This window comes from Schistocerca americana, chromosome 6 (genome assembly GCF_021461395.2).
Source record: "Schistocerca americana isolate TAMUIC-IGC-003095 chromosome 6, iqSchAmer2.1, whole genome shotgun sequence".
Taxonomy (NCBI): Eukaryota; Metazoa; Arthropoda; class Insecta; order Orthoptera; family Acrididae; genus Schistocerca; species Schistocerca americana.
Genome location: NC_060124.1, coordinates 347,675,255 through 347,702,275, shown reverse-complemented (window position 1 = coordinate 347,702,275; position 27,021 = coordinate 347,675,255). Strand labels below are relative to the sequence as shown.

Genomic DNA, 27,021 nt, shown 5'->3' with positions numbered 1-27,021 from the left:
ATTCCGCAGACCTCTGCCAGCGACTCCGATACACGGCCAGTGAGCGACCGCGTTACCGTTAACAAAAAAAAGCTCCATTTCTGGCGGCATCGACGAAATGGCTGCAGGGACTGGCAGCTTGTCCCGAACGTAAAGCGAAGATATTCATTACTGTTAGGTTACACTATTGCAAGCAATCGCATCGAGTCGTAGAAAATGGAATGTCCACATGCCTTCTAAAATGGAATATCTCCACAAAACTAATTTTAGAAAAAACGGAACCCGGACTGAGATTCGTTGGAAGAATCTGACGGAGTACATGGAAAAAGTTCAGAGAAAGGCAGCACGTTTTGTATTATCGCGAAATATGGGAGAGAGCTTCTCAGAAATGATACAGGATTTGGACTGGACAACATTAAAAGAAAGGTGTTTTTCGTTGCGACGGAATCTTCTGACGAAATTCCAATCACTACGAATGTGAAAATATTTTGTTGACATCGACCTACATAGGGAGGAACGATCACCACGATAAAATAAGGAAAATCAGAGCTCTTACGGAAAGATATAGGTGTTCATTCTTTCCGCGCGCTATACGAGATTGGAATAATAGAGAATTGTGAAGGTGGTTCGATGAACCCTCTGCCAGGTACTTAAATGTGATTTGCAGAGCATCGATGTAGATGTAGATCTTATGAAGATATAATTCATCATAAAAGAAGTGCTTTTCAAGACACTTACTCGATCAGTGCTTGAGTATTGCTCATTAATCTGGGACTGTCAATAGAAGGGTGAGAGAGAAGATCCAACGAGGCGTGGCGCGTTTTGACACGGATCGTTTAGTCGGTGCGAGAGCGTTACGGCGATGCTCAACAAATTCTACTGCCAGTCTCTACAAGGGAGGCGTTGTGTGTCAGGGACAGCTTTGCTGTTGAAATTCCGGGACCTTACGCTCGGAGAGGGGTCGGGCAAGATATTTCCCCCTCTTACGTATCTGTCGAAATGACAACAACGAAAAAAAGAGAAAGTGATGCTCATTCGGAAGTTCATTGACAGTCGTTCTTCCTGCACACTAGTTGATAATGGAACAGGGAACAGGCTGAATAATCAAGGTACCACAAGCACAACGAGGTGTTTAGAATCGTTCTCGAGAGATGCATTGAACCACGAATCTTGCAGTGCTTATCCTGGTTTTTCTTATACAGTTGGTGCTGGGCCCGTAGTGCGTACACGGGTATCGATACCATGACACCTATGAGTGTGTGTGGAGGGGGGAGGGGGGGGGGGGGAGCAGTAAAGAAAAAGAAGGGCGATGACGCGTCGCATTGCCTTGTTGAAACACGACTTCTTCATGAAGATACTCTAATGCAGGATTGGCAAGACATTCCACGGAACGTACCTCTGTCTTTGGTTCCTGTAGTCGAACAGTGGGGTCCACTTGGGACCGTATGAATACAGTGTAGACCGTAACTGAGACACCTGCCACTTTGTGAACACACAATTACGTATAGCTTCGTCGGACGTATGCAATACTCCCTACGCATCCACCAGCGTAACACAAAGCCGATATTAATAGGACACGCCGCCAGTGTTCCATGCTGCAGCGACGATGTTTGCAGGCCCATGTCAGCTGTTGAGCTCCGTGTCGAGGAATCAGATAAAGGGACACGACTCGGTCACTCGCTGGTGAAGCCTATGTGGTGCATTTTTATTACATACACGTCTGTTAGAAATGCGTTCCTCACCCCCTGTATTCAAATGGTCGGCGAAATGACTGACGGTATATCGTCGATATCTTCATATGGCTCTGCGGAAGCGACGCGACGTCCGTTCGCTTCGCTTAAAACTTGTCGTCGTCCTCCTGTGAGCATTGTATCGGCTATATTGAAGACGCACCTGAGGCGCTGATGACCTCGGCAAGCCAAATTCTTTTGTAATCTGCGATATGCCATGACTCGTGTGCCCTGCACCGTTTATCGTCCAATGTTCAAAGTTGCTCAGCTAGCGACATGCTGCCGTGTTCACTGCGCACCAGACTGGACTGCTCCGATATCGTTGTTACACTCGGTACTTACGCCCCGTCTACCGTACCATACATCTTCAAATGGGACAACCCTTCCCTTCACTTTTGGCCAGTGTCCGGAACCGCGCGACTGCTACGGTCGCAGGTTCGAATCCTGCCTCGGGCATGGATGTGTGTCGAATCCTGCCTCGGGCATGGATGTGTGTGATGTCCTTAGGTTAGTTAGGTTTAAGTAGTTCTAAGTTCTAGGGGACTGATGACCACAGCTGTTAAGTCCCATAGTGCTCAGAGCCATTTTGAACTTTTGGCCAGTCAGTTTAATAGGTCTACTGCTGTACACAGAACTCAAGGCTGTTTTTTCTTAATCTAACAGTCTGTGCTAGCGAACTACATTTGAAACTAATTTATTAGATTCAGCAATATACACCATGCTTACCTCTTTCTTAAAGATTCGTTACGAACACTTATCGTATACAGCTATCTCAGATTCACGAAGACTATGTATTCAAACCCGAAGCCACAAAACAAGACCAGGGAAGCAAAATACTCGGAAACCTAACCTGGTACTCCGTCAAACCGGTATCTCAAGTGTCTTAGTCTCTATTTCACTTTTCCACGCCATTGCCCGCTAGGTGAAATCTGTGCTCCTTGCCGCGGAACTACAGCGTAGCAGTTGTCTTGGCGATTAAACAACACAGTCACAGGAAGAAAAATGAAAAGCGTTGACAGTCATTAGAATGGCTGCGGACGGACAGTCATCCCGTTTGCGCGCGGCGCCTCTTACTTTCGCGTCACGGCCATTCCTCGTAAAGCTTTCGCAAATAATACTCGTAGGCCGAGGCGCCTGCTTTGGCGGTTGTGTCATGCATCTCTACTTACCCATCTACGGAAGAGTCTCGCCGGTAGTTGCGGTTCTGCGGTTTTAGTCACACAGGATTCCGATGACGTAAGTTTCCAGAGAAGCGCTTCCTACATAGCGAAGGAATGCTTCTGCCACGTTTCTCATTAAAATCTCGACAGCCCAGCAGTACTCAAGAGGGCAGTATTTCGAAGTGAAAACATATTCATGTGCTGAAGAACTATAATAAAATCGTACATGCAACAGTGAGTGGAAGAGAAAACGCACTCTTCCGTTAGAATCATGCAAAGAATAGAGAATTCGGAACGCTGGCATCAGCGAAACACGAGGCATGTGGTTTTCTTCTTCTGAAGGAAGTGTCTTGACAGAATAGAAAACAAAACTTGATCTCTCGGAAACATGCACATGGACATCTCTTTGGGACTTTTGTGTTGTTCAAATTCATGGAGGTGCCTCAATGGATAGTGGTTTCTTAAGGCTATTGAAATATACCGATACGTTTTAGTAAACCTTTATTGAAGCACAATTGCCATAGCGAGAAGAGGCTTCCGTTTTATCTTTACGTAACAGTTTTGCTGGTTATCCCCACTGCAGTAATAGGAACATATATTTTCCAGACAGCACAAAATGCGCCATCGTATAAACAAGAAGAATCAGTACAGTTGTGTGAAGTCTTGCTCTAAGGGCACGACACAGGGAACACATCATTTCCGATGCAGTTGCGCATTTTTTTTCCATCCAACACGACACCCACTTTATTCAAAATTCAATCTCAGTTCTAAGTAGCCATATTAGAAGTTTATATCTCAACGTAGAATCCGTGCAATTACGTTTTACGTGTACCGCATGCGGAAAGCAAACGTTTATCGAGATGAACGAATCGTAAGAATATATCCGTTGATTTTCTTATATAGGTATTAGGCTGTGGACCAAACCGTGTTTCTGTAGCTAAAGCTTAGTCTCATATTGTTGGAGACACCCTGAAAAGCTAGTAAGGAGTTAATATTCAAACCTTTAGGCATATTTAAATTCAAATATTAGCATATTGTGTATTTTAATCCATGAGGTTTCCCCCCAGCAGTATGGGGCAAGACATAAGGCAAATAAATATGCCTCTGATCATGGCCTAATGCCCACATAACAATTGGCAGTGGTGTAAATAACATGGTTAAAAGCATGCATTGTTTGATGATAGAAATATTTCCTGAGACCTGGTAGCCAAAGGATTGCCTCTTATACCTTCACGTCGCGTGGTATGGTGATGAGTTTTCTGCGGTTAGAAAGGTATGTTAGGTCGAAATTAAAAATCGGTCGTAGTTTCCGCATTTGCCGAAAGCAGAACACATGGTAGATACAACATTGAACGTGTTTCAATTCTGCCCGGAGCTTCCATTGTAGCTCATTGTAAAATAGATACATGGTCCAAAACTACATTGCCCTTGCTATCATTGAAATAATCATGAAAACATACTTCACGTTAGGTCGTAATAAGTGCCCGAATAAGCATAGACTTGCCGCAATAAAACGCGCTCCCTTGTCACCACATTTGTTCCCCTTTGTAATTGCCACGTACTTCTCCCGCGTGACTTGGGTGGATGAAAGAATAACTAGACTGACCTTGGGTGGAATGAATGAGAGGCGAAGAGAGAAAATTTGCCGTGAGCTCGCCCGCCAGGTGAAAGGCGGCGTTTCATTCAAGCTAAAGGCAGGCGCTGCCTGAGTCATCCTTGCGGTTGCGCTTGCCAGCAACGCTCGGCGCTCTGCTAAGGACGAAAAAAAGGTGGTGTGTGCTGTCCGTTGTGTTCTGCTAGCTGGTTTGAGTCCATTATCTTGAGCACCTTAATCGCGGCGTTGCGCCACAATTTAAACTGCGCGAAAGTGTAACAGAAATGCTCGGGAGATCAAAAGTGGAATCAGTGGAAGAAAGACGATGTAGTTGTCGCGAAAATGTGTTGAATAGATCAAGAGAACGTATATCAAACGATCATGCGACCATTTTTCTAACACCATCAAGTTTCTGACGAAGTGGTTATGAAAATAAGGAAGCGAGATTAGAGCACGTTCAGATTCATATAGATAGTCATTTTTCCTCCACTGTGCATTGTAGCGGAGACTGCAGAATACGTATGTATAAATATTATTTCACGCTGCTTTATACCCGAAAATAATCCCTCTACTAAGTACATTACAGTTTCCATGCAGTCTCCTCATTCCGGCGCCTTCACCTGAAATCGTAGGTAGTGCATACATTGAGAAATTCATAAAGAATTGTCTCGCAGCCTTATTTTCTCTCGCTGCCGTGGTGACTGGAAGCTGTTCTCTATAATGTCTTAAGTACGTCTAAAATCTATTTTTAATTTTAGTTTGGATCGGATACGTTCTCTCTTGAAATAGGCGAAAGTTTCACGTACGGAATAGTTTCCCACATGAGCACTGGGACTCGCAGTGGTTTGCACGGCGGAATTTAGTGAAGTTGGCAGTGCCAAGCTGCAATCGATTTGTAGCTGGCGGCCCGCTCTCTGTCAGATGCCAGCTGACGAGGCACACTGCCTGAAGGCGTCGTCTCATTGGATGTGAAAGCGTTCGTGGACGAGGAACTGGTAAGGTTTCATGACGTCACAGTGTGGAATTTCACGTTCCACTCCATCGCGAAAACTGAGAGGAAAGATCTGCCTAGTTGGTTTTTGTTACGTGGAGAGGAACTTCACCAATGAGATGCAACATGGGTTTTACATGACGGGCAGAACTTGAGACTATATATTGGATTAGGTTATATGGAGTTAAACTCTGTATAAGTGATGGATTTCATAAAACGTCTGCTTTGAATACAAGGCGTTTCAAAGTACCGGCTCGTTGAGGATATTTTGAATACGCGTCATTTGGTACGATTTGTTATAATAAAATAACGGGAAATTACACATCGCTAGTTAAAGTTTCTCGTTTTTGATAGATTTCGTACTATTTCATCCATCGTACAAAAGTGTGCCGTTTCAGTGCCATAACACAAAAATGGTTCAAATGGCTCTGAGCACTGTGGTACTTAACATCTGAGGTCATCAGTCCCCTAGAATTCAGAACTACTCAAACCTAACTAACCTAAGGACATCACACACATCCATGCCCGATGCAGGATTCGAACCTGCGACCGAAGCGGTCACGCGGTTCCAGACTGAAGCGCCTAGAACCGCTCGGCCACCTCGGCCGGCCTGTTCGTTTCGACCGAATGTCGTCTGCTTGTTTCGATCCTCGTTCCCCTGTGTTTGCTTAGCAGTTCTTTGTCGTATGTCGCTGGCTGATTCCTTTCTTCTTCGACGGTAGCTATTAGAGTTAACGCAGCTATTTTACACGCGTCCAGTTTCGTAAACAAACTGTGTTATTTGCGCGCCAGATGCAGCTGACATCCGCGCGGGAGAGCGCCGCGTACGCAAATCAAGATCAGGAACACGCTGTGTGAGATGTAGCAGATCGTTTCAAAGCATGCGGCAACTACGACGGACACCACATCTCGTGCTTCGCAGAGAGCAATACGTCCCCTGCGAGGGCCCCTTCATGGAAACAGTGGCTGTCTTGTAAAATTTCTTTGTTGTTCTTTTTAGCCTCGAGTCATTCGATAGGTCTGATGCCGAAATAAATTATTTAAAAAAATGACAGCTAATTTGAACAAGAGTGTCGATATCCACGGAAGGAAAACAAATCGGGATGGCCCAGTGGGGATTTAAGTGTGATCCCTTCATGTACGAGTCGTGTGTCTTAAACTGTTCCCCCCAGACACTTCCTCCTTGGCTAGGGTTTCGGTCTGCAGAGTTTTCTGTAGACACCTTTACACCTTTCACTAAAGGCAACGGTATGGCGGGCGAAGGGAGGGGGACTTGGAAATGTCAGTAGTTTCTAGAGCAGTTGAAGATGCAGTCATCACGTAATTCATGGGGAAATGTCAGTAGTTTCTAGAGCAGTTGAAGATGCAGTCATCACGTAATTCGTGGAGAACAGAGAGAGCGAGCGATGGAGCAGGCAGCAGCGTGTCGGGATTTGGCGGCATCGCAGGATGGGAGTGCCGCCATGACCAGGGAAAAGCGCAGACTGGCGCCAGCTATCTAGTCGTCCAGGCGAGCACGACGGTTTCGTAACCGGAAGCTGGCCGCGTGCCGCTCTGGGCCACGCGGGCTTCCCGCTGTGGTTACCGTCTGCAACGCCGGAAGTCTGCAGCTACGGCCTCTGTGTGTGTGTGTGTGTGTGTGTGTGTGTGTGTGTGTGTGTGTAGCTAGCACGTGCTGCGGCCATCTGGCCCTGTGGTCTGTCATGCGGCCATCTGGCCCTGTGGTCTGTCTGGTGGAGGTGAGATGTCAAAGGGCAAAGGCTTACTTACGGGGAAGGTGCCGGGTTGCACGTTGGTTCGTATTTCCCATTGCGCTGCTGCTGTCCCCAAATTTCTGGCAGGGCAGTCTGGTTCATAGCTTGTGGAAAGATACGCAACGCCTGAAACAGAACCACAACACAAATCGTGTTGTTCAAACTAAAATTCAGTTTGAAAACTACTCGCAACTTAGGAATAGCCTGATACTTTGGAGATTTGTTCACCATGGGCGTCGAAGTGTCGTCGCCCTTGATTAGAAGTAGACAATTTGAATTCTCGTGAAGGGAGAAATAATGATGGACACAGTTCCGTAAAAAAGGAACGGAGATATGGCAACTTAATATTCCTTTTCACGGAATTGCCGTCCGCGCTTCTCGATTAAATCATCCTTGTCTTGAGGTGTGAAGGTCGAAGAACTTTTGTTGCTGCCGATTGCCCTCCCGCAGTGCGAAGTATAGCTGCACTACGAACGGTGACAGTATTGAGAATGAGAAATGAACGTAAATCATAGTGGGACCACCAAACGATATGGCTCTTTCAGCAAGCTTACCCCAAATTCTGTGCTTGCCCAGTTCAACTATCGCTCTATCTGTGTCTAATGTTCTCCATAACTTCTGTTATAAACACACGATGCTTTGAATTTTAATAATTTGTAATCAGTCGTCTGGACCTTTGGTACAAACTCGCCACATGAAATGCATTCAAAGCAAGAAAGAGAGTACCTTATTAGAAGTATTTCGTCGTTACCAAAAGGAATAAGGCGTGCAGTTCTTGGTGGGCTTGCTGCTCTTTCTTAGAGGCTGTCCCATTTATCTTGACAACCCCAAACAACGTTTAGTCCAGAACCAAATGAAACTATATAGCACGTTTGTTTAGCTACCACGAGGGGGGAGAACATTAAGCAACATGATGAATTCTTCTCGGGTTATCAGCCAAGTGGTGGCGTCGTCGTGTCGCAACGTTTCAATGAGTTTCGTACCCATCATCGCCAGAAGATGATGGGTACGAAGCTCATTGAAACGTAGCGATAAGACGACGCCACCACTTGGGTGATACACCGAGAAAGACTGCAGTCGCATATTTAAGCAACTTGGGTTACTTCAATCATACATCGTGATTAGTTTTTCAGAAGTTCTTTACCAGAGGAAGTGGTTACCGAATGAAACAAATATAGGGTGTCATTGAAAAAGAGAAGTATTACTCTTTGTATTTTCGTAATGAACAAAGTTACGAGAAAGGCATTCAAGCTAGTTTATGTCCACCAGGTAGCTAAGCAACATTTGCTTGATACATATTTTATTTTACTTATGGACGAAGTGTTGTTTGGCTTGGTCAAGGTACATGGGACACTGTACATCAGAACTGTAGCATTGGCGGTGAGATAAAGGCAGGAGATGCTACAACATTCATTTTTCGCGTTTGATGCCCGCGACTGTCTCAGATTACTAACGTGTGTTTCAACGCACTCATTACTGACTGATCAGCCTACTTGGCTCAATAATGCCATCGCTTTTGAGTCTTGTATCTCGAGCCTTTTTGGAAATAAAAAATGTAGCAGAACCTTGACACTGATGTTCCATAGTGGTTCCATATTGAGTTGAATGCATTCTCCCGCAACACGAAGACTTACCTAACATAGTTAATTAGTTATCTATAAATCAATCGCAGAGAAATGTTATTTCTCGTATTAAAGCCACTGAACTTGTCCATACAGAGAATGGCTGATCGTACTGGATGAAGGTGTTGACTCTGCACTCTGTACATTTAAGAAGATAAATTTTGACCATGAAAGCGGTCTCGTGTGCTTCACAAAAGTAAAAGTAATCGCCAGATACAATCGGCAAATCCCATTTCTGGGAAATGCAAGAGATCCTAGAATTTTGTAAGCATTACGAAGAATTGGAACGACAAAGCGCGATCTTAATTTCCAGAATTCTCTGTTTGGGCGTAGTAGTCTCCTCTTTCCCGCACTGTGAAAATGTTTACCAGATATGAAATTCTACCAGTGTAATAAAATATGGAAATTAGTGGGAATAAAGTCAGCATCAATAGAATGACTTGTCACAGTCATCATGTTAAGCCACTACAGCTGGGATAGTAAAAACATTCGGCAGCTGGCACATTTTATAACCACCAACTGCATCTCTGAAATATGCACGCTCACCTATCGAATCGCATGGTTTTCCATCTTTTAACGATTTGGAATTCTTACTTCGCGGGATTCGGTGTTGTTGGTTTTGGCGAATTTCCTGCCATCTTATCGTATTTTGAAATCACGAATGCGGCCTTATAATAACATTTCGCAGCTGTGTAGATGCGAATATTGTCGTACCTAGTACTTGAAGCTTTTTGTCTTGAAATCCGCATGGGGCACTGCTCACAGCAATGCTAGCAGCCGGAGCAATGGCACCCCACGATAGTTTTTGTGTGGGGGCGGGGGGGGGAGGGGCGGTACATCTGGGGGTATGGAGTATTTTTGGTATTTTGGAAGACGAATGGCAACTTGAAGTAGATACAAAAACGTTCCAGTTTGGACCCTATTAAAAATCTGCGTAACACCGCTTTTTAAAGCATTTTCTTGAAAGAAAAACAGCTGACTACACTGTATAATTTTTTTCCTTCCGTTAGAGTTAGGGTGAGAGGGGGGGGGGACGTGCCCCTCTTCCCCCCAGTTATGGGCGCCCTCGAGTCAGGAGAAGCAAGCCATCGCGTTGAGTGATCTACAGAGCGCCTGCAGGCAGCCGGGGCGGACACCCGCTCGACAGTAGCGGAGGCGCGCTGGCCGCGTAGAAAGCCGGCGAGAGCCCGGCTGGGAAGGCTGGGGCCTTGACATACTGCACAAAAGGGCTGTTCTCCGCAAACTGCCGGCGGCCCACAAAGCCTCCTGTTCTCCAGCCTCACGTCACCCTTCGAGGCACGGCAAATCCTCGTCCAGAAGGCCTGAGGCTGACCTAAATGCACATGAATAACACGAGTACTTCTGTCGTAGTGCTCGGATTATCCCTTGGGCTATGAGCTTTGATCTAAGTATAAAAACTATTTACAGGGGGGATATTTAAAAAAAAAACGAGAAATCGTTTCTCACAGTCATCTATCATGGTTATATACGATCCTGAAGTACCGAACAAGGGTAGAATGCATTTAAAACGAGTGAGAGGGGCAGTTGCGCCTGAAATTAGGATGCACTTGAAAGCCTAGGATAGAGACTGAGAGGAGAATTAGGATTAAGGAAATTTGAAAGCCGGGATAAATCGCTACGGAGCTTCAGGGAGGAGACATGGGACAGTCATACTGGATCAGATGAGGGAGACTTACTACTTCGGAAGTGGATTCCACTCAGTGTGATCAAAAGGCCCCTTAATTCTCACCCTCGTCAGTTATTTGTTACTATGGTAAACGAGAGTATAACGGGCGTGAAACAAAGCGATGAACTCTGCCCATTGTCGTGCCTTAGAAAAAATAATCCAAGAAGGAGAAAATTAAAACGAGTGGTTAAAAGTGATGGTCCAATGAAGTAGGAAGGAGAAAATGTTGGAATAGATCGCTTAAGTATGTAGACGACATGCGATTCAATGTCAGGACATGCAAACAGCATAAAAACAAATAGAAATTGTTAAACAGAAAGATTTTGTCTTTAAGAACCATTTATGAAGGGGGCGGGGGGATTAAATATCTTGCAACAATTTGGCATTCACAACTCTAAAAGCTAAATACGAGAAAATACCAGAAGAGTTAGGAAACATTTTGCTTCGCCCTACATACGTCTCACAAAATGATCACAACGAGAAAGTGAGGGAAATTCGAGCTCGTATGGAGCTTTATGGACAACCATTCTTCCCACGCGCTATTCTCGAATGGGAATGGAAATTGGGAGGAGTGGTAGGGGGTAGTGGTAAAATACCAGAAGTGCCCTCCGCCATGCACGGTAAGGTGGCCATCCTAGTGTAGAAAAATGGTTCAAATGGCTCTGAGCACTATGGTACTTAACATCTGTGGTCATCAGTCCCCTAGAACTTAGAACTACTTAAACCTAACTAACCTAAGGACAGCACGCACATCCATGCCCGAGGCAGGATTCGAACCTGCGACCGTAGCGATCACGCGGTTCCAGACTGAAGCGCATAGAACCGCACGGCCACACCGGCCGGCGCCTAGTGTAGATGTATCATGCAACTTCATAGAAGCATTTCACATAATACAGACATTATGTATATTGGGTGTCTTTCTGTGTTTTCGTGAGGGATGGCTTCAGATAATTATCTTAAGGGCCATCCTACAAGAATCTACTGTATGTTGCAGAAGTTCTTCTGCTTTGGCAAATTAATGCTGACATAGCCAGCCTTAAGTGTCAACGTTGACACCAGCGCCGCTACTGTCAACTAATCGTGGCATTGGTTGCTGCACTTATTTATTTGGTATGCGGCAGAAGCCGATCGGTGAGAGCACAGGGGCGAGTTGACTCTGCTAAATATGATGCGGCCCAGGCTAGCCGCTCGCGACTTGTGTATTCCTCTGTCCTGTCCTACCCTTGGCTCCAGTCGTTGTGACCGTTTGTAGTGGGTAGTTGCCAGACAGTATTGTAAACTGTCAGTCAATTCTAATGCCGCACCCAAGTCGCTGTTCCATTAACTGCTTACTGTTAGCACAGAAGGTGCACCACATCGACTTACGAGGGTACTACTGGGCCACAGATGTAGATTGACTGTCAGCAGCTCCATAATGTTTGTGGTTCGAGTCTCAAAGTTCACGCATCAGTTCGTGTACTTGATACACAAGAAGGAATCAAAAGGGATCAGTCCTGGCATTTTTATTAGTTGTTGATCTCCCTTTCCCCTCTGGCAGTGTTGATTAATGTAAAAAAATGCCGAATTGTACCGTAATTCGAAGGCCACTTTACACTGTTAGGCCACCTGTAAATGGCTGCGTAAGCAACGGCACATCACCTCCAACACGACCGTGCCCAGTAAACCACTGCAGTGTTTAGAAGTGAGGACTAGCATCATGCTTACGCTGTACCAGTATAAGTGGATTTACGCCGAACGGGATGGCGTAGTAGATGGATTTTTCTTTTTCTTCATTTTTTCGTTATGCCGTTTTAATTGTAAATTTTCACTTTAGATTAAGGTTTATTTATTCACTAATTTATCGCATGTTCAAAATCGTCATGCAAACTTGTAACGTTTTTACATGCAATGACTAAACGTTCGTCTTTACATTTCGTGAAAAACTCTCTCTTAGAATGCTAATATTGTAAGAATGGTTACAATGTTAATGAGTATGAGCAAGTTTATCGTGCTTGTCAGGTCTGTGCCATTTCGGATGGACCCTACTGGTTACCGCTGACGCGTAGATTGGTAGTTTGAGAAAGAATCATATTCTGTAGATGTTGTAAATGCTTCTTGAACATATGTTTTTGTAAAACAACAGAAAAAGGAAAGTAATCGAAATAGTCTCGTTTGCACGAGTAGCAACTGAAACGCTTTTCTGGTCATGCGTATTTCAGCATTTTGTCGCTTCTCCGAATCTGTTCTGGTGAATGCGGCCATTTTGTCGTAAGGATAGCGCTGCGTAACGTACCAGATCATTTTTAATTAGGTTGTTGCTTAGGCACTCAAATACGTAACTGGAATAGAAGAAAGAACTAAGTAGTCAGAGGCGTATGGTGCTAATGTCCTGAAACCCACAATACCAACGTTCAGGCCAGTGTTCGCATGCACAATCTGCGGAATGTTGGATCGGTGCCAACTTCCACTCAGTCTGACGAAAGTATTTGGATTTAGGCAAGCCTATTTTCTGCTCAGATAGTAGTTTTCAAACTTCATTCATTCATTCACCCGTATCTGTGATTTCGTTGCTGATTGTATATTAGTATTACTTGAGACTGCTCAGAACCTGTCAAAGGAGGCGTCGTATCAGTATAATTAGACCTCTTTCGACGTACAGGTCGTTAATATAGCGAGGTATACTCTGCTCCTCATTGCCACCAAACACTACCTAACCTTTCTTCCATGTGTGGTCCATGAAAAATGGTTGAGAGCATGCAAAAGCAATCTGTAGAATTTTATTTGCTGCCTGAACGTGTGTTTGAACACTACAAATAAAAAATTTTGTTGTTCGACATCTTTGTACTCAAAAACTGTCCCTCAGTTAGCATTAAAAAATTCAGCCCTGGCTTTGTAGTGGATACGTGAAGAAAAAAGGCCAAGTTCTATTGAGTTTTGGATTCCAAGTTACAGTTGGTCTTCCCACATCTACTTGAAGATCACAGAGGAAAACATCGACATGCTTTCTCAGATAGGACTTGGCCTAGTAAATCACTTGAGATTGACGACGCCCTTCCTTTGCACTGATTTCAGCCCAGTGAATCAGTGATTAAATGGTGACTGGAACAGAATTCGTGACTGTTAAGTGGGGAGTAACCTTGTATCTACGATGTCGCAGGGTTTTTGACAACCGTGACTGGAAGCTGGCGTCTGCGGTTCTGTTTAAAGTTTGTCGCGTGGGCTTGAAAATATCCAGCACCAGTGGTGTGTGGGTAGCGAGAGAGAGAGAGAGAGAGAGAGAGAGAGAGAGAGAGAGAAAGCGTCCTTTCCCGGCTGTGCCCTTTCTGAATATACGGGCGCATTGTGTAACGCGCAGGGTGGCCGCCTCGCTTTATTTAGCGGCGCTCCTTGTTTATGCCGGGGAAGGGTGGGCGGGGCTCGCCTGGCGCCGCGGGAAGCTGCCTCTGTCTGTAAAAAAACGGACAAGGCTACACTGATAGGAGCCGGCGGGCCAGTCCAATTCCTCGAATACGTAATGAGCTGCTCTGGGCTGCACTCTGGTGGTGGTTCCTATAGATACCCGGAGATATTACTTGTCTTAAGAAACTACCATACTCATTGCGAAAGAACAGAAGACAATGGTGTCCCGTTACGTCCCAATCGCGACCACGGCTGGAATCAAAGCATCCTTGGCGATGTGAGCAGCGCGAGACAGTTCACGCGACGTACTGCACCGCAGAATTGCTCTGAATACATCGTGATAAATTACTAATCCTATATCGCTAATAAATGGCTCATAGCAAATCAGCTACTTTCAGATCTGACCACTGGATTGCAGAGAGAGCACCCCAAAGAGTCACTACTCCGTCCTCAGATGATAGCTAGCAACTTCCGCCGGTAATGTCCACCATAAACAAATTTCTAATGCGAAAAAGGACCACGACTGAAACAAAAGCACGGCACTTAAAAGTTTCCACGGGAACAAACGGAATTTGTCTTCTCTTAGACCTGACCGAGCGGACCTAGAAAACCGGCAAATGACGAGCTGAACTCCACGCCCGCGTGCGGGAACGTACTTTCAAACATATCCGTACTAGCAGAACAACTGTACTGATCAGTGAGGACACTCGCTCTCGACCTACTCTTGCAACACCAGTTTCGCTCTAGATTAGATTAGATTAGAATACGACACTTCGTAATGATGTGGAACGTGTCAGGTTAATAAAAGGTGCCTATACAAGATATTACATTAGACAAAATATTACATGACACTCATATATTTTTTTTTTTTTTGTGGAGGTTGGGAAATTACCCACTTACTTACATCATTTGCGATTTAACCAATTAATTCTTGTCTGTCGGGTGTGATAGCTATACTTGTATCATCGGCAAAAAGTACCAGAGAGCCCACGATGACCCTCGATGACCCTCGCCAGGACTGTCGGACGAGTGCTCTTTTGGTCAGCTCCACAAACGCTCTACGAATTTGTTTTGACATTCAGCTCTCCAGTCAGTCTTAGGAACGCTATCCTGACCTTTCCACAGGCCCTTTCGTGCTCCCGTTAATAGCAGCCTTAAGTACCGCTTCTTGCCAGAACTTTCGGAAATTTTCTTTCCAAAGGATGCTGATAGACACCTACCGTCATGGACAATCGTCAGTCTTTTATCTGTTTTACCTGAACATGGCCAATGTTACAATTAAGAAACAAATTTCAGAATTATTTGTCTCCACGGAAACAGAGAGCCCTGGCAAAAATTGTAGTCCATAGTACCACTGGCACTTAGAGAGAGGAAAAAAAAGTAAAATTCAAATCCCATTTGACAGTATTAACGTGTCAGCGTCGCATAGAAATTGTTGAACGAGCGTTGTTAAACTATTTTCACATAAAGATCTGTGTCGTCGGAAAGAACCAACTGTTTTCTGTCAGAAATTTAAAATTATTTATTTAATTGCTTCGCATTCATGATGTTGATTTTATTGAAATACGGAACTGTTTTCTTCGAAATTAGAGCGCTAATTTTCACCACGGACCACTCAGGCGCTAGGGAGAATTTAAACGTCCAGCGATCATCAGCTACTCAAATTGGTCGCATGTAGTGATGCACGTTCCCAATTAGACAGTCTTGCAGTTCTCCTAATAAGCAGTGTCCGTCGTAAAGGTAATTAGCTTCGCAGCCGAGCAACCGCATTCCTTCTTGTTGTGTTAAGAGAATGAGTGTATCCATATTTGATTAGCGACTGTTTGTCAGCTAGGTGACAAAGACTTCCGTCAGAACTACATCTAGCCATGGTGCAGACGGTTGAGCTAAGGAGCCGTTCAAACATTATGGCAAAGAACGTAAAAAACGCTGAAGGACTAACTAATAAAACGAAAATGGGAATTTTGGAAAAGGACTAATCACCTTAATTTTTCTATGCCTAATGTGCTTAATATTTTAAAAAAACCTTAAGTCGGGAAAAACTTCGTTTCTCATTTCACGCACGGTTGCTTTAGATATAAGAGATTACACACTTTCCAATAGCTCTTTCGTTATGGTTGAAACGTAATAAAAATTCCGATTAGGCTATGTCCATTTCACCCAGGTTGTAAAATAGTTTTCTCCTACAGTTCCGATGAAACACATTTAGTGAATAAAAAGGACCAGTAGAAATTATTGTTAAATTATATCAGTGGTACGAAATGTTTCACTCTCACTACAGATCTAAAGATTCAGAAATCAGCTCATGGTGCCAGGATTTTTCCTTCAGTAACTTACTCATCTCTGACGACGATATGTATACATGGAAAAATGCTGATTTCTCCTGTAACTGGTTGGGGAACATTGAACAAAGTTCTTAGGTTGGTAATGACGTACCGCTTCCAGTATGACACCACCAAGTAAACCACGGCGGAGATTAAATTAGCTATTGGTTTGGGACAGCTCTAGTTACTTGCTACTCCGAGGCGGCAGTCAAGATTTTGTTTGAGTAGCTAATTAAATATTTTCCCTTCCAAATCGTTATTGGTACGTCTTTATTCTTCTAGTGGTCCAGTCATCCGCAGTAACTGTATTTATTAGTAAATCCAACACTTAAGCGAGAAAGGTATCTGAGATAAGTAAAATAAAGACTGAAGAATATAAATACATTATCCCGCAGCAAAATTCTCTACTAACTCTCGAGATGTTAGTGTAATAAATGTTATAGACGGGAAATAGATGAAAATGTGTTTAAAAAAAACTAAAAAAATTACATAGTTTCGATGAAGTAGTTTATGTTTTTAAACATATTTATTCTAACAGTCCCAGTTGCACGTTGCCGCAAATAATTAGTTACGATCACTTAATGATCATCTTCAGATTTATCTATAAAAATAAACATTAATGAATATGTATTTAAGTAAAGAAACAGGGATATAAATTATTTAACGTTCTTAAAATTCTACCAGATTTCGAGCTATTTTGTCTGCTTGAATAGATACTTAATAAAGTTTTATTTTTACTTTGAGATCTGAACATCAGTTGCATTTCGGAGTAGTCGAATTGTTGCAACTCTTATGGTAGGCGGCCTAGCGATCATCCCTGCTTTCATAAAAGCCCAGCAGCCGGGCTGCATGTGGCGATGAGCTGTCACTATTGTGGGACTGACCGACAACTCGCGGTGACGGTGAGCGTGCTGAGTAATTTCGTCTCGCGCTGGATGACTTCAGTCACTCGTACAACAGGTTCGCCGGATGCTTTCCCCGCTGGCGAGAGATTTACCGGAAAGATTGCGCGACCGCGGTTGCAGTTACGCGACAGAGCAGCGAGAATAGTACTGCGCACACCGAAAAAGGCAAGCGCCGTGGCACGCCGCCGGTTGTGGCTGGCTGTCCACCGCAAGTAGTCCACATTCCCCCCTGACGCATAGCGTCGCTTAAAACCGTTGCTTCATATGAGGTTGAGGTGGTGTAGGAAAACAGAACGTTTATTACAACAATCTCAGCATCGGACAGTAGAAGTACTAAAATGAAAGACCTCCACATAAAAAATGGTGTGAGACAGCTATTTCGCGTCTATATTGTTCTTTCATTTGCATACTGAGATGCCGTTGTATGAACAGAAACACAGGATTGTAACAGTTAGAAGATATGGACGAGGAAAGAACAGTGGACATACTCTTCCGACAAAATATGAAACACAATAATGAGTTGTCAATTGGAATACGCAAAAGGTAAAAAAAATCAAAGGAGGAGTAGTGACAGCAACAGCTAAAGAGTAATATTGTGTCTTAGAGGGATTGTAGCTTAGAGTCGGCATCAACGCTACAAACCCAGCGAGATGATGCGGTAATCAGACACTGGACTCGCATGTGGCAGGACGGCTCAGATACCCTACTGGACATCCAGATTTAGATTTTCCGTGAGTATCCCAACTCGCCTCAAATGCCGGCATGGTTCGTTCGAAAAGGTATGGTCTATTCTTTTATCATCCTTCTTCAATCCGAACTTGTTCTCAGTCCCTAATGACCTGCTTCTCGACAGTTCTTTAAACTCGAGAGTCTACATTCGTTTTTATCGTTACATTTATGGACGGACGATGAATCGGTCTCCGCTTACTCAAGAAAAATCCCGGCATTCGTCTGATGGTAGCCGAACAGCGCAGTTCGCATTTCGTGCAGACTTAAATATACCCGCCCGAATTCCTGTGCCTGGCCAGCAATCAGTTGTTTCGTGTGTGAACATGTTCATGGCGACTGGAAAAATGAAGAGAACAACAATGCGGCTGCTGCGGCCCGTGACTCACCACAGAATAACGAAACAGTAAAGCAGTCATTGTGATCTCTTCGGCTCTCGGCATGCAATCATGCAGCGGCCTTACGACTAACTGATCGTTCTGTGAAGCACATTCTACATGATTAGTTCCATTCACACCCATACAAGTTGCCTGTGCTGCTATAACTCTGTGTCCGGCAAAATGGCGTACGAATTGCATGGAAAGTTGCCCCATGACACATTGGTGTTCTTTAGTGAAGATTCGCGCTGTAATCGGAGTGGATGCGTGAATAAACGAAACATGCCTCTCTGGATTTCTAACAGACCCAGAAAACTTAACGAGAGGAGCCTTCGTTCAGAACGTGTAACTTCTTGGTGTCCATTGTCGATAATAGGTTTCATTAGTCCTTACTTTTCCTGAAGATAACGAGCGCCCAGGAAATTTGAAACCTTGGCTACTTTTCAGCGCTATTGAGGACTTATTTTTTGGCCAGTCTTGCACAAATTTATGTTGGAAGTGTCTGATTTCACGACGATAGGACCATCGCGCACGCAGCGGGAACTCCAATGCGGGTTTTTTTTTTGTGGTGGTGGTGGTGGTGGTGGTGGTGGTGGTGGGGCGGAAGTTCCCTGGGCGCCTGATCTCGATGAGGTTTACACCGATCGCGTAGAGACCCTTGCACACTTAGAGGAGAACATTAGCTAAACAATGGCCCGCATACCCATTGCTTGAAAAAGTCTGGTGGAAATTCAGAATTAGAGTAAATGTGTGTTGACAATAAGGGCCGTTCTGTTGCTGTTCTTATTTTTCTTATCGTTACCTTCACTCTGAAAACTGGTTTCATGCAGCTCTCCCTGCTAGTCTTTCCCGTGCATGACTCTTCACCTCTTCACCTCTTCATAACTACTGCAACCTACGCCCCTTTCGACCTGCTTAACTGTAGTGAAGCCGTGCTCTCCCTTTACAATTTTTAACCCCAGACGTCCCGCTGTTACCAAATTGAAAATTCCTTAACACCCCATTAAGTGTCATATCAATCGATCCTTCCTTTTTGCCAATTTGTGCCATAAAATTCCTTTCTTCGTAATTCGATTAAGTGCCTCAGAAGTTATCTGTTCTACCTGTGTAATCTTCAGCATTCTTTTGTAGCGTCACAATTCAAATTTTTCGTTCGCTAACACAAATTTTTTTATGAGATGTAACTAATCGCAATGAAGGTTCAAATGGCTCTGAGTACTATGGGACTTAACTTCTGAGGTCATCAGTCCCCTAGAACTTAGAACTACTTAAACCTAAATAACCTAAGAACATCACACACATCCATGCCCGAGGCAGGATTCGAATCTGCAACCGTAGCGGTCGCGCGGTTCCAGACTGTAGCGCCCAGAACCGCTCGGCCACCTCGGCCGGCCACAATGAAGGACACAGTAATTCGATGTATAAATCTTGTGGACTGCATAAAACTGGCCACAAAATAAAAACGGTATTATAATTATCATCAGGTATGGCTATTACTCTAAACTAGTAGCAAAGATTGGTACCACCAAAAGATGTAAAATAATAACCTGATAAGTGCAGTTCACCTGTAGTGTAAAGTTACCGTCAGCATAGTCAATTTTTTTTATATTGCAATAGATTAGAATAACCGACATATCTGACGCTCTATACATCGGAACAAGTCGTAAACTGAAAGAAAAAAAATCAATTGCGATCAAAGATTGTTTTATGTTCTCAAAGTTGTATAATTTTAATCTGAGTGTGCAGCAACATAACAGTGCAGCAACATAACAATATACTTTGTTTCACTCTGAACGCTGAAATGAGCAAATTTTGTTGCCACACCCTATATTTGACAGAAGTACAGGTTTTAATTAAAATGGAGTATTATCCGCCCGTCGTCCCTGGAAGCGAAGGCGCAATTGAAATTTAAAGACACGGCAGCTGTCTATTCTGTGCCCAGCAGCCTACGTCGAGCGCTCCCAGACAGACACTTCTCCGAACGAGGATCGGGTTGGTTAGATCGTGGGCGACACCCGGCGGTCACCGTCCAGTTTTGCAGACAGGACGCGCCCAGGAGGTAATGGGCGTGATGTCACCGGCCAATGACGTCACGGCTGCGGACACCTCGCATTACGGGCAACGAGCGCCAATCGCGGCGCGCTGGCCGAGACCGATTGCGTCACCAGGTTTCCGTCTGGACGGCGGAAGCGGTCGCGGGCACGGCTTGACCCCAATTTGTGATTGTGCGCAGGCGCGTGTTAGCACCAGGCGCCGTGACGGTAGGGTTCTCGCCGCGATCGCGTTTTGGAATCCGTGCTGGGGCTCTCTGGACGTCGTCCTGGCTGCTGACGGAACTTCGGCCGTAAACAACCGTAATTCTAGCTGTGTACTTAGATCAAAATAACGAAGTGATTGACAGTTGAGCGTGGGAGTGGGCGGTGTTATCGTTTAGCCATATGCAGTCGTGGCAGCAACAACAAGGCTGTTCCGTTGTCGATACGTTTCACACGCTCCGTGTTAATGCATGGTACTGAGTTTGATTTACAGCATTGTAATATTCTTGCCACTCTAATAACCAGACTTCTGGTACCGAATAAAAGAAGCTGTACACGTCTAGTTCATATCTATGATAGTCGCCATCGTAGTGGTGGTGGTTGTCTTTGTCGTCGTCCTCGTCTTCTACAATCCCAAAACTGGTTTGATACAGCTCTTCAGCTGGTCTATCCTGCGCAAGCCGCCTCCTCTCCAAACCTACACCTTTTTGAAACTGCTTGGTCTCCCTCGAAAACTTTTGCCCCACCCCCCCACATCCTTGCTCCAATACCAAATTGATTTATTGATGCTTCAGAACTACCCTACCAACCAACCCCTTCTTTTAGTCAAGTTATACCATAAATTTCTTTTCCCTCAGTTACATTCTACCCCCTTATTAGTTATTCCAACTACACATCTCATCTTCAGCATTATTCTTAGCACTACATTTCAAGAACTTATATTCTCTTAGTGTCAAAATTGCTTATCACTCACGTTTCCATACGAACTAGGCTACAGTCCAGACACATACCATGGAAGGAGACTACCTTACATATAAATTTATATTCGATATTAGCGAATTCCTCTATTTCAGAAATGCTTTTCTTGCTATTGCCAGTCTACATTTTATATCCTCTCTACTTTGGCCATCATCAATTGTTTTGTGCCCAAATACCAAAACCTGTGTACTACTTTTAGTTTTTCATATCTTAATCTAATTCTGTCAGAGTCAGCTGTTTTAATTCGACTACATTCAGTTACCCTTGTTTTACTTTTATTGATGTTCACCTTATAACCTCTTTTCAGGTCATTATCCATTCCATTCAACTGCTCTTCAAAGTCCTTTGCCGTCTCTGACAGAATTACACTGTCGTTGGCAAACCTAAAAGTTTTTATTTGTTCTACCATTCCAAATTACTCCATGATTTCCTTACTGCTCGCTCCACATACAATTGAATTATATCGAGGAGAGGCCATAATCTTACCTCACATCCCTCTGAGTTACTTCGACGTCCTCCGACTCTGCAGTTTGATTTCTGTACAACTCTGCGTAATTATTCACGCCCTTTTTTTTATCCCACCTACGTTCGCAATTTAAAAGACTACATTCCAATCAACATTTCAAAAGCTTTCTCTAGATCTGCAAATGCTATTGATGTAGAGTTGCCTTTCTGTAACCTCTGTTCCAATCTAAGTGATATGGTCCGTATGGCTTCGCGTGTTCCTACGTTTATCTAAAACTGAAACTGATCTCAGAGCTCGACTTTTACAAGTTGTCCCCTTTTTATGTAAATAATTCATCTTAATATATTACAATAATGATTTTATTAAACTAATGGTTCGCTAATATTCATACCTGTCAGCTGTCTTTGGAATTTAAATTATTATGGGGGACGTTAAATAAGTAATGCGACGCATTTTTTCGAAAAAATGCAGAATTTGTTGTTGTATATCGCGGAATATTCCCCCTTCACACTATGTGTCGGTAGGTGGCGGCGCTATGCGTAGCCTTCAAAATGGCGTCTTTAAGGAAGGTGCGTTCCAAGCAGAGATCATTGAGTTTCTTTTTGTGGAAGACCGGAGCATCGCCCTTCCAGAAGGTCTACGGAAGCCTAGCAGTGAACAAAAGCACGGCGAGTCGTTTGTCATGATCGGAAGACTCCTGCAGTATTGGAACGTGCAGGCACTCATATGAGGTGATCGACGGATCACAGTCAAACACCTCGCTGTACAACTGGACGTCAGGGTTGTTAGTGCTGACACACTTGTCCACCAATTGGGGCACTCAAAGGTGCTTGCCCTCCGGGTTCCTCGATGCGTAAGAGGACCGTTAAGAGCAGCGAAGGACCATCTGTGCTGAACTGCTTGAGCGTTACGAGGTTGTTAATGCAGCAAGACGCTGGCGGCGACGTCGACCAGTAGAGTGGTATCGTGCGGCCCTCCCAGTAAGGTGGCATATGGCCGTGGCATTGAACGGAGATTTACAGCCAAAAGAATGTATTGGAATCCTGAATTAAACCAAGCTACTTTCAGAAAAAATGTGTTGCATTACTTATTACGTTGTTCTTGAAGTCTGAGGATACTTCGCATGTCAAAGGTACCTTGCGTACCCGGTGGAATAGGTTTTTTTTTTTTGTGGCTGGCTCTCTCAATGATCTTTGTAACTCCAAGGGAATGTCATGTACTCTATGAACTTGTCTCGGCTTAGGTTTTCTGGATCCTTGTCTGATTTTTCTCCCAGTTTCATACCACCCATGTCATCTTCATTTACTTCCTGGTCCTTTTGTGTAAACTATACTAATGCAAATCATAAAACTTGTAATATTGTATATTGAAAATATTTTGATAAATACGTGCAAAACACAGAAAGCAGTCGAGAGCGAGAGACATGTTGACTGATTACATAAGGTGGCGGAACCGATGACCACCTCTGTAGGAATGAATGTGATACGTGAAAACAACGATCGTGTGAAACACTGCCCGCTGTTTGTCCACGAGACCCAGAAGGCGGTGGATACTGGCGCCCAGCTAGATGCACTGCTTTTTGACAGTCCCGCCCTGTCGCCTAATGAACAAAATAAGAGCGTACGGAATATCCGATTTGATTAAGTTTGCAGCTAACAGAACACAGCATGTCGTTCTCAATGGAGAGAAGGCTTCAGGCGTGACTTCCCGCATACCCCAAGCGAGAGAGTTAAAAGGCCCTTACTTTTCACATTACATATAAATGACACGTCAGAAGTTCCATGAGGATTTCCACGGATGGTCTGTTGTATAGAGAAATCACTACGCTAGGAAATTGTACTGCAGGAAGATCTGCAGAGGTTCGATGCGTGGTGCAGGTAGTGGCAATTGACTCACAACATAAACTTACATATTTACATAAATAGGCAGAAAGAGCCATTATTTTAAGATTGCACTATTCCACAAGAATCAAAGGATAGTTAGTTCCGCAAAATAACTAAGAGTATGCGCAACAAAGGAGGTAGCGAACGAAACGCTCCTTCGACCAATACTTGGATAATGCTCGTTACTATAGGACCCGTATGAAATGGGACTGATAGAGGATATAGAGACTAAAAAAATCTGCATGTTTGGTTACGGGTTAATTTAGTAGGCACGAAAGCGTCGCGGAGATGATCAGACAACTCCTGTGGCAGACGCTGTAAGAATGGCATCTGGGTGTGGTTTTCTGTTAAAAATCCAAGAACGGACGTTCCAAGGAGAGTCAACAAATATATTACTTCCTCCTACATATATCTCGCGAAAATACTGTTAATATAAAATTAGATTGAGTCGAGCCCCTGCAATCTTTCCTTCCGCGAACCATTCGCGACTGGGACGGGAAAGGAGTGTAGGGACACACAAAATACCCTCCGCCACACACCGCAAGCGTATAACCGTTGCTTGCAGGAAGGTAAACGGCGGCACTGTGAAATACAAATATGCGTGACGTGATAGAGAGCGGAATGTGCAAAAGTACATCGTTATTGAGTTGCTGTTCCTCATCCTTGATCCCGTGATGTCCATTCCAGTAGCCCAAAGGATCATATCATATTATGTTATTACCCTTCTGAAACACATTATTTATGACAACTCGGCGTTTCCCCGTATCGCTTATGATGACGAAGTGAGCACGTGTCTTGCGTTACGTGTCACGGAAATGCTGCTTTCGGCTGTCGAGTGGCCTCCACTCAGCACTCGCTGTGAGGAGTGCAGCGACGTCGAGCTGCTGTCCTCGAAGCCGGCTCCATATTCGGCACGACTGGGCGGCGGCGCGTGGGCATCGCGCGGTGGTCGGCTCAGGACCACCGTGGGCTCTTTAACCGGACTTGCTCGTTACTCAGCCAGGCCGGCACTATTGTATCCGCGCGTACTTCGGTTTCCCGCCCACCGCTGCTGACCGTGTTCGGCTGTACAGGGCATTCTTGAGCTGAGCCTCGCGGGCCGCGTTTGTCTGGCACTACACCGAGTCTGTACCACTGTTTGTCTTGCGCATGGCTAAGCAAGAAATCAAAGCCTGCTTGTAACTGCGGAGAAAACACTTCAGGGTGTACCGGCTTGCGGAATCTTAGATCTTAAGGGCCCCCCACACCCGATCGACTGATTGTAGCAACACGTAGGTAGTTCGTGCGACCTGTCCGTAGGACGTTTGGGATTAGATCGCATTGGTCGATCTTTGACCGCTCGTGATTCCCAAGCAATCTGATGAGTCGTACACGACGTATCGACAGTGTCTGGCAATATGGTTGCCTGACTCGACTAGTTTCTTTCTTTACTAAGCTTGGCCGTGTGGTTTTGGTTTGTTTCGCTAGGACCACGTGAAGTTAAAACTTCTCTTTGGAATTTATAGTTATTCATGGAGGACGAACCACTCCGAAGAGAGTAGCTGAAGTCGGATTTGACACTAATATTAAGAAAGAATACGAATATAAAACATTGACACCCCTACATTTTTCTGTAGTGAGCAACATTTCGGAGCTTGTTATGTAGAAATGGAAGTTCATACTAAAGAGTTTCAACAAACAGGTGGTTTGGGTTTAATACGTCTAGTTGTTTCATGTATTATTAAGCTTACAACTGTTAAACAGATTGAGGTAATATTAAGCGACGATGTTAATTTAAATGTTTAGTTTGTTCATATTCCACAGAATTACATAAGTCCCTTACGATTTCATGTAATTCTACTCCTCCTCCCCCCCCCCCTTTTCCCCATACAATTAAAGCAACAGTTATGGAACCCAGCCGTGCTTCTATAGGTAATATTTCTATACACACTTCTAGACTGCAAAGCCAATAAGTGCCATTAAGTAATCATTAGTACTTAAATTGCAAGACTAACATATGAAAAAATTACTTAATGCTACCCCAGTGTCACATTGTTGCATCACACACCCCTTACCTGGGGACGTAAACTCATGCCGCACAAGTTGCGAGGATGGAGACACATAGGCAGTTTGTTAGTCGTCGATTTTGTTAATGTAATACCGTAGGCCTTTTCCCCGCGACCAGTTGTGATATGATGATTTACATTACTGCCGTTCACATCCACCGAGAAAGATGCTGCAGCGCTCAGTGTATGGTGAACTGTATGTCTTTCGGTGGTGGCCTTGTCTAATGCTGTTTCTTTCTGTGTCTTCTTTTTTTACATGCCTTTCCAAATCCACACGAACGAACTCAGCAGCACTGGAATTATATAAAGGTTAGTAAGGGAAAAACATTACTTGTCCATTACAGTACGGATGTGTGCGTAGACGTTTGGATGTGTGTGTGTGTGTGTGTGTGTGTGTGTGTGTGTGTGTGTGTGTGTGTGTGCGTGTGTGTGTGTAAAAATGTGCTAGAAATCAAAGTAAATCGGTTTTGTGTGGAGAAATAATAGGCAATAATGAGAGGTACACGAGACTCTTCACAACATCTTAGCGAACACTAATTTTAGATTGCTGCACGGTCTGTAAGAGAGACGTGACGTAAATGGTTCTTCGAAGCTTTTTATTTTCCCGTAATACAATTCACACCGGGATTGATATTCTTATTTTAGATCGAATGCCTCAAGTTTTTAATGTGATGATAGGAAAAGCGTGTGAATAATTGCAGGAAGAATTTTATGAATATTGTTTGTTTTTAGAGGCACCAAAAATAGATTTCGGTGCTCTATATATCATGCTGTGTCATAAAATAGAATACTTACACGTGGAAAATTATCAGAATCAATTTGCAACCTACCTACACTAATGCCATCCAAATAGACGCACTATTCTCGTGCACACACCCTCACTCGCCGAGATTTTGGACCGAGCTACGCTCTTAGAAGCTCGTTATGATAAACCATCTTGTTCCTGTCTCTACAGTCATACTTTCAATTGTGATTGGTGCAAAACCTGGACTCCAGTGCAGCTCTCATATGTTTACACGGTTGGCTTTCAGTTTACACTCCATAAGTAACGAAACTAACGTGTCAGGTACTAAATGAACACGTAAAGTGATGAATCAAATACAATATTGAACCTGTAGCCGAGGGTTCTGCTGATAATTTAAACTTGTGTTTGGTTTTTACGGGAGACACTTCGCGGATCTGCTACATGTGAAACGAGCTACCGAGTCACGTTATTCTGGTGAAAGCGACGTTGCCTTTAGACTTGAAAGTGGTTTCCAAGTACTGCTTCCTTAAGTAGGAATTTTACCTCAATCTCAGAAAAGTTTAAATTTGCTATGCTATTTTTCAGCAGCACAATTCTGTGCATCATACGGACACAATAGTGCTACATTATTCAATTCAGAT

General features: G+C 44.1%; 1 protein-coding gene across 1 annotated transcript in view; it reads left to right on the top strand.

Moving 5' to 3' along the window:
- LOC124619729 overlaps positions 1 to 27,021 on the top strand; it is a 503,325-nt gene that overhangs the window by 125,044 nt on the left and 351,260 nt on the right. Inside the window, exon 3 of the mRNA XM_047146296.1 lies at positions 25,927 to 25,944. Within this exon, the coding sequence (XP_047002252.1) occupies positions 25,927 to 25,944 (18 nt within the window). The remainder of the gene's footprint in view (positions 1 to 25,926; positions 25,945 to 27,021) is intronic.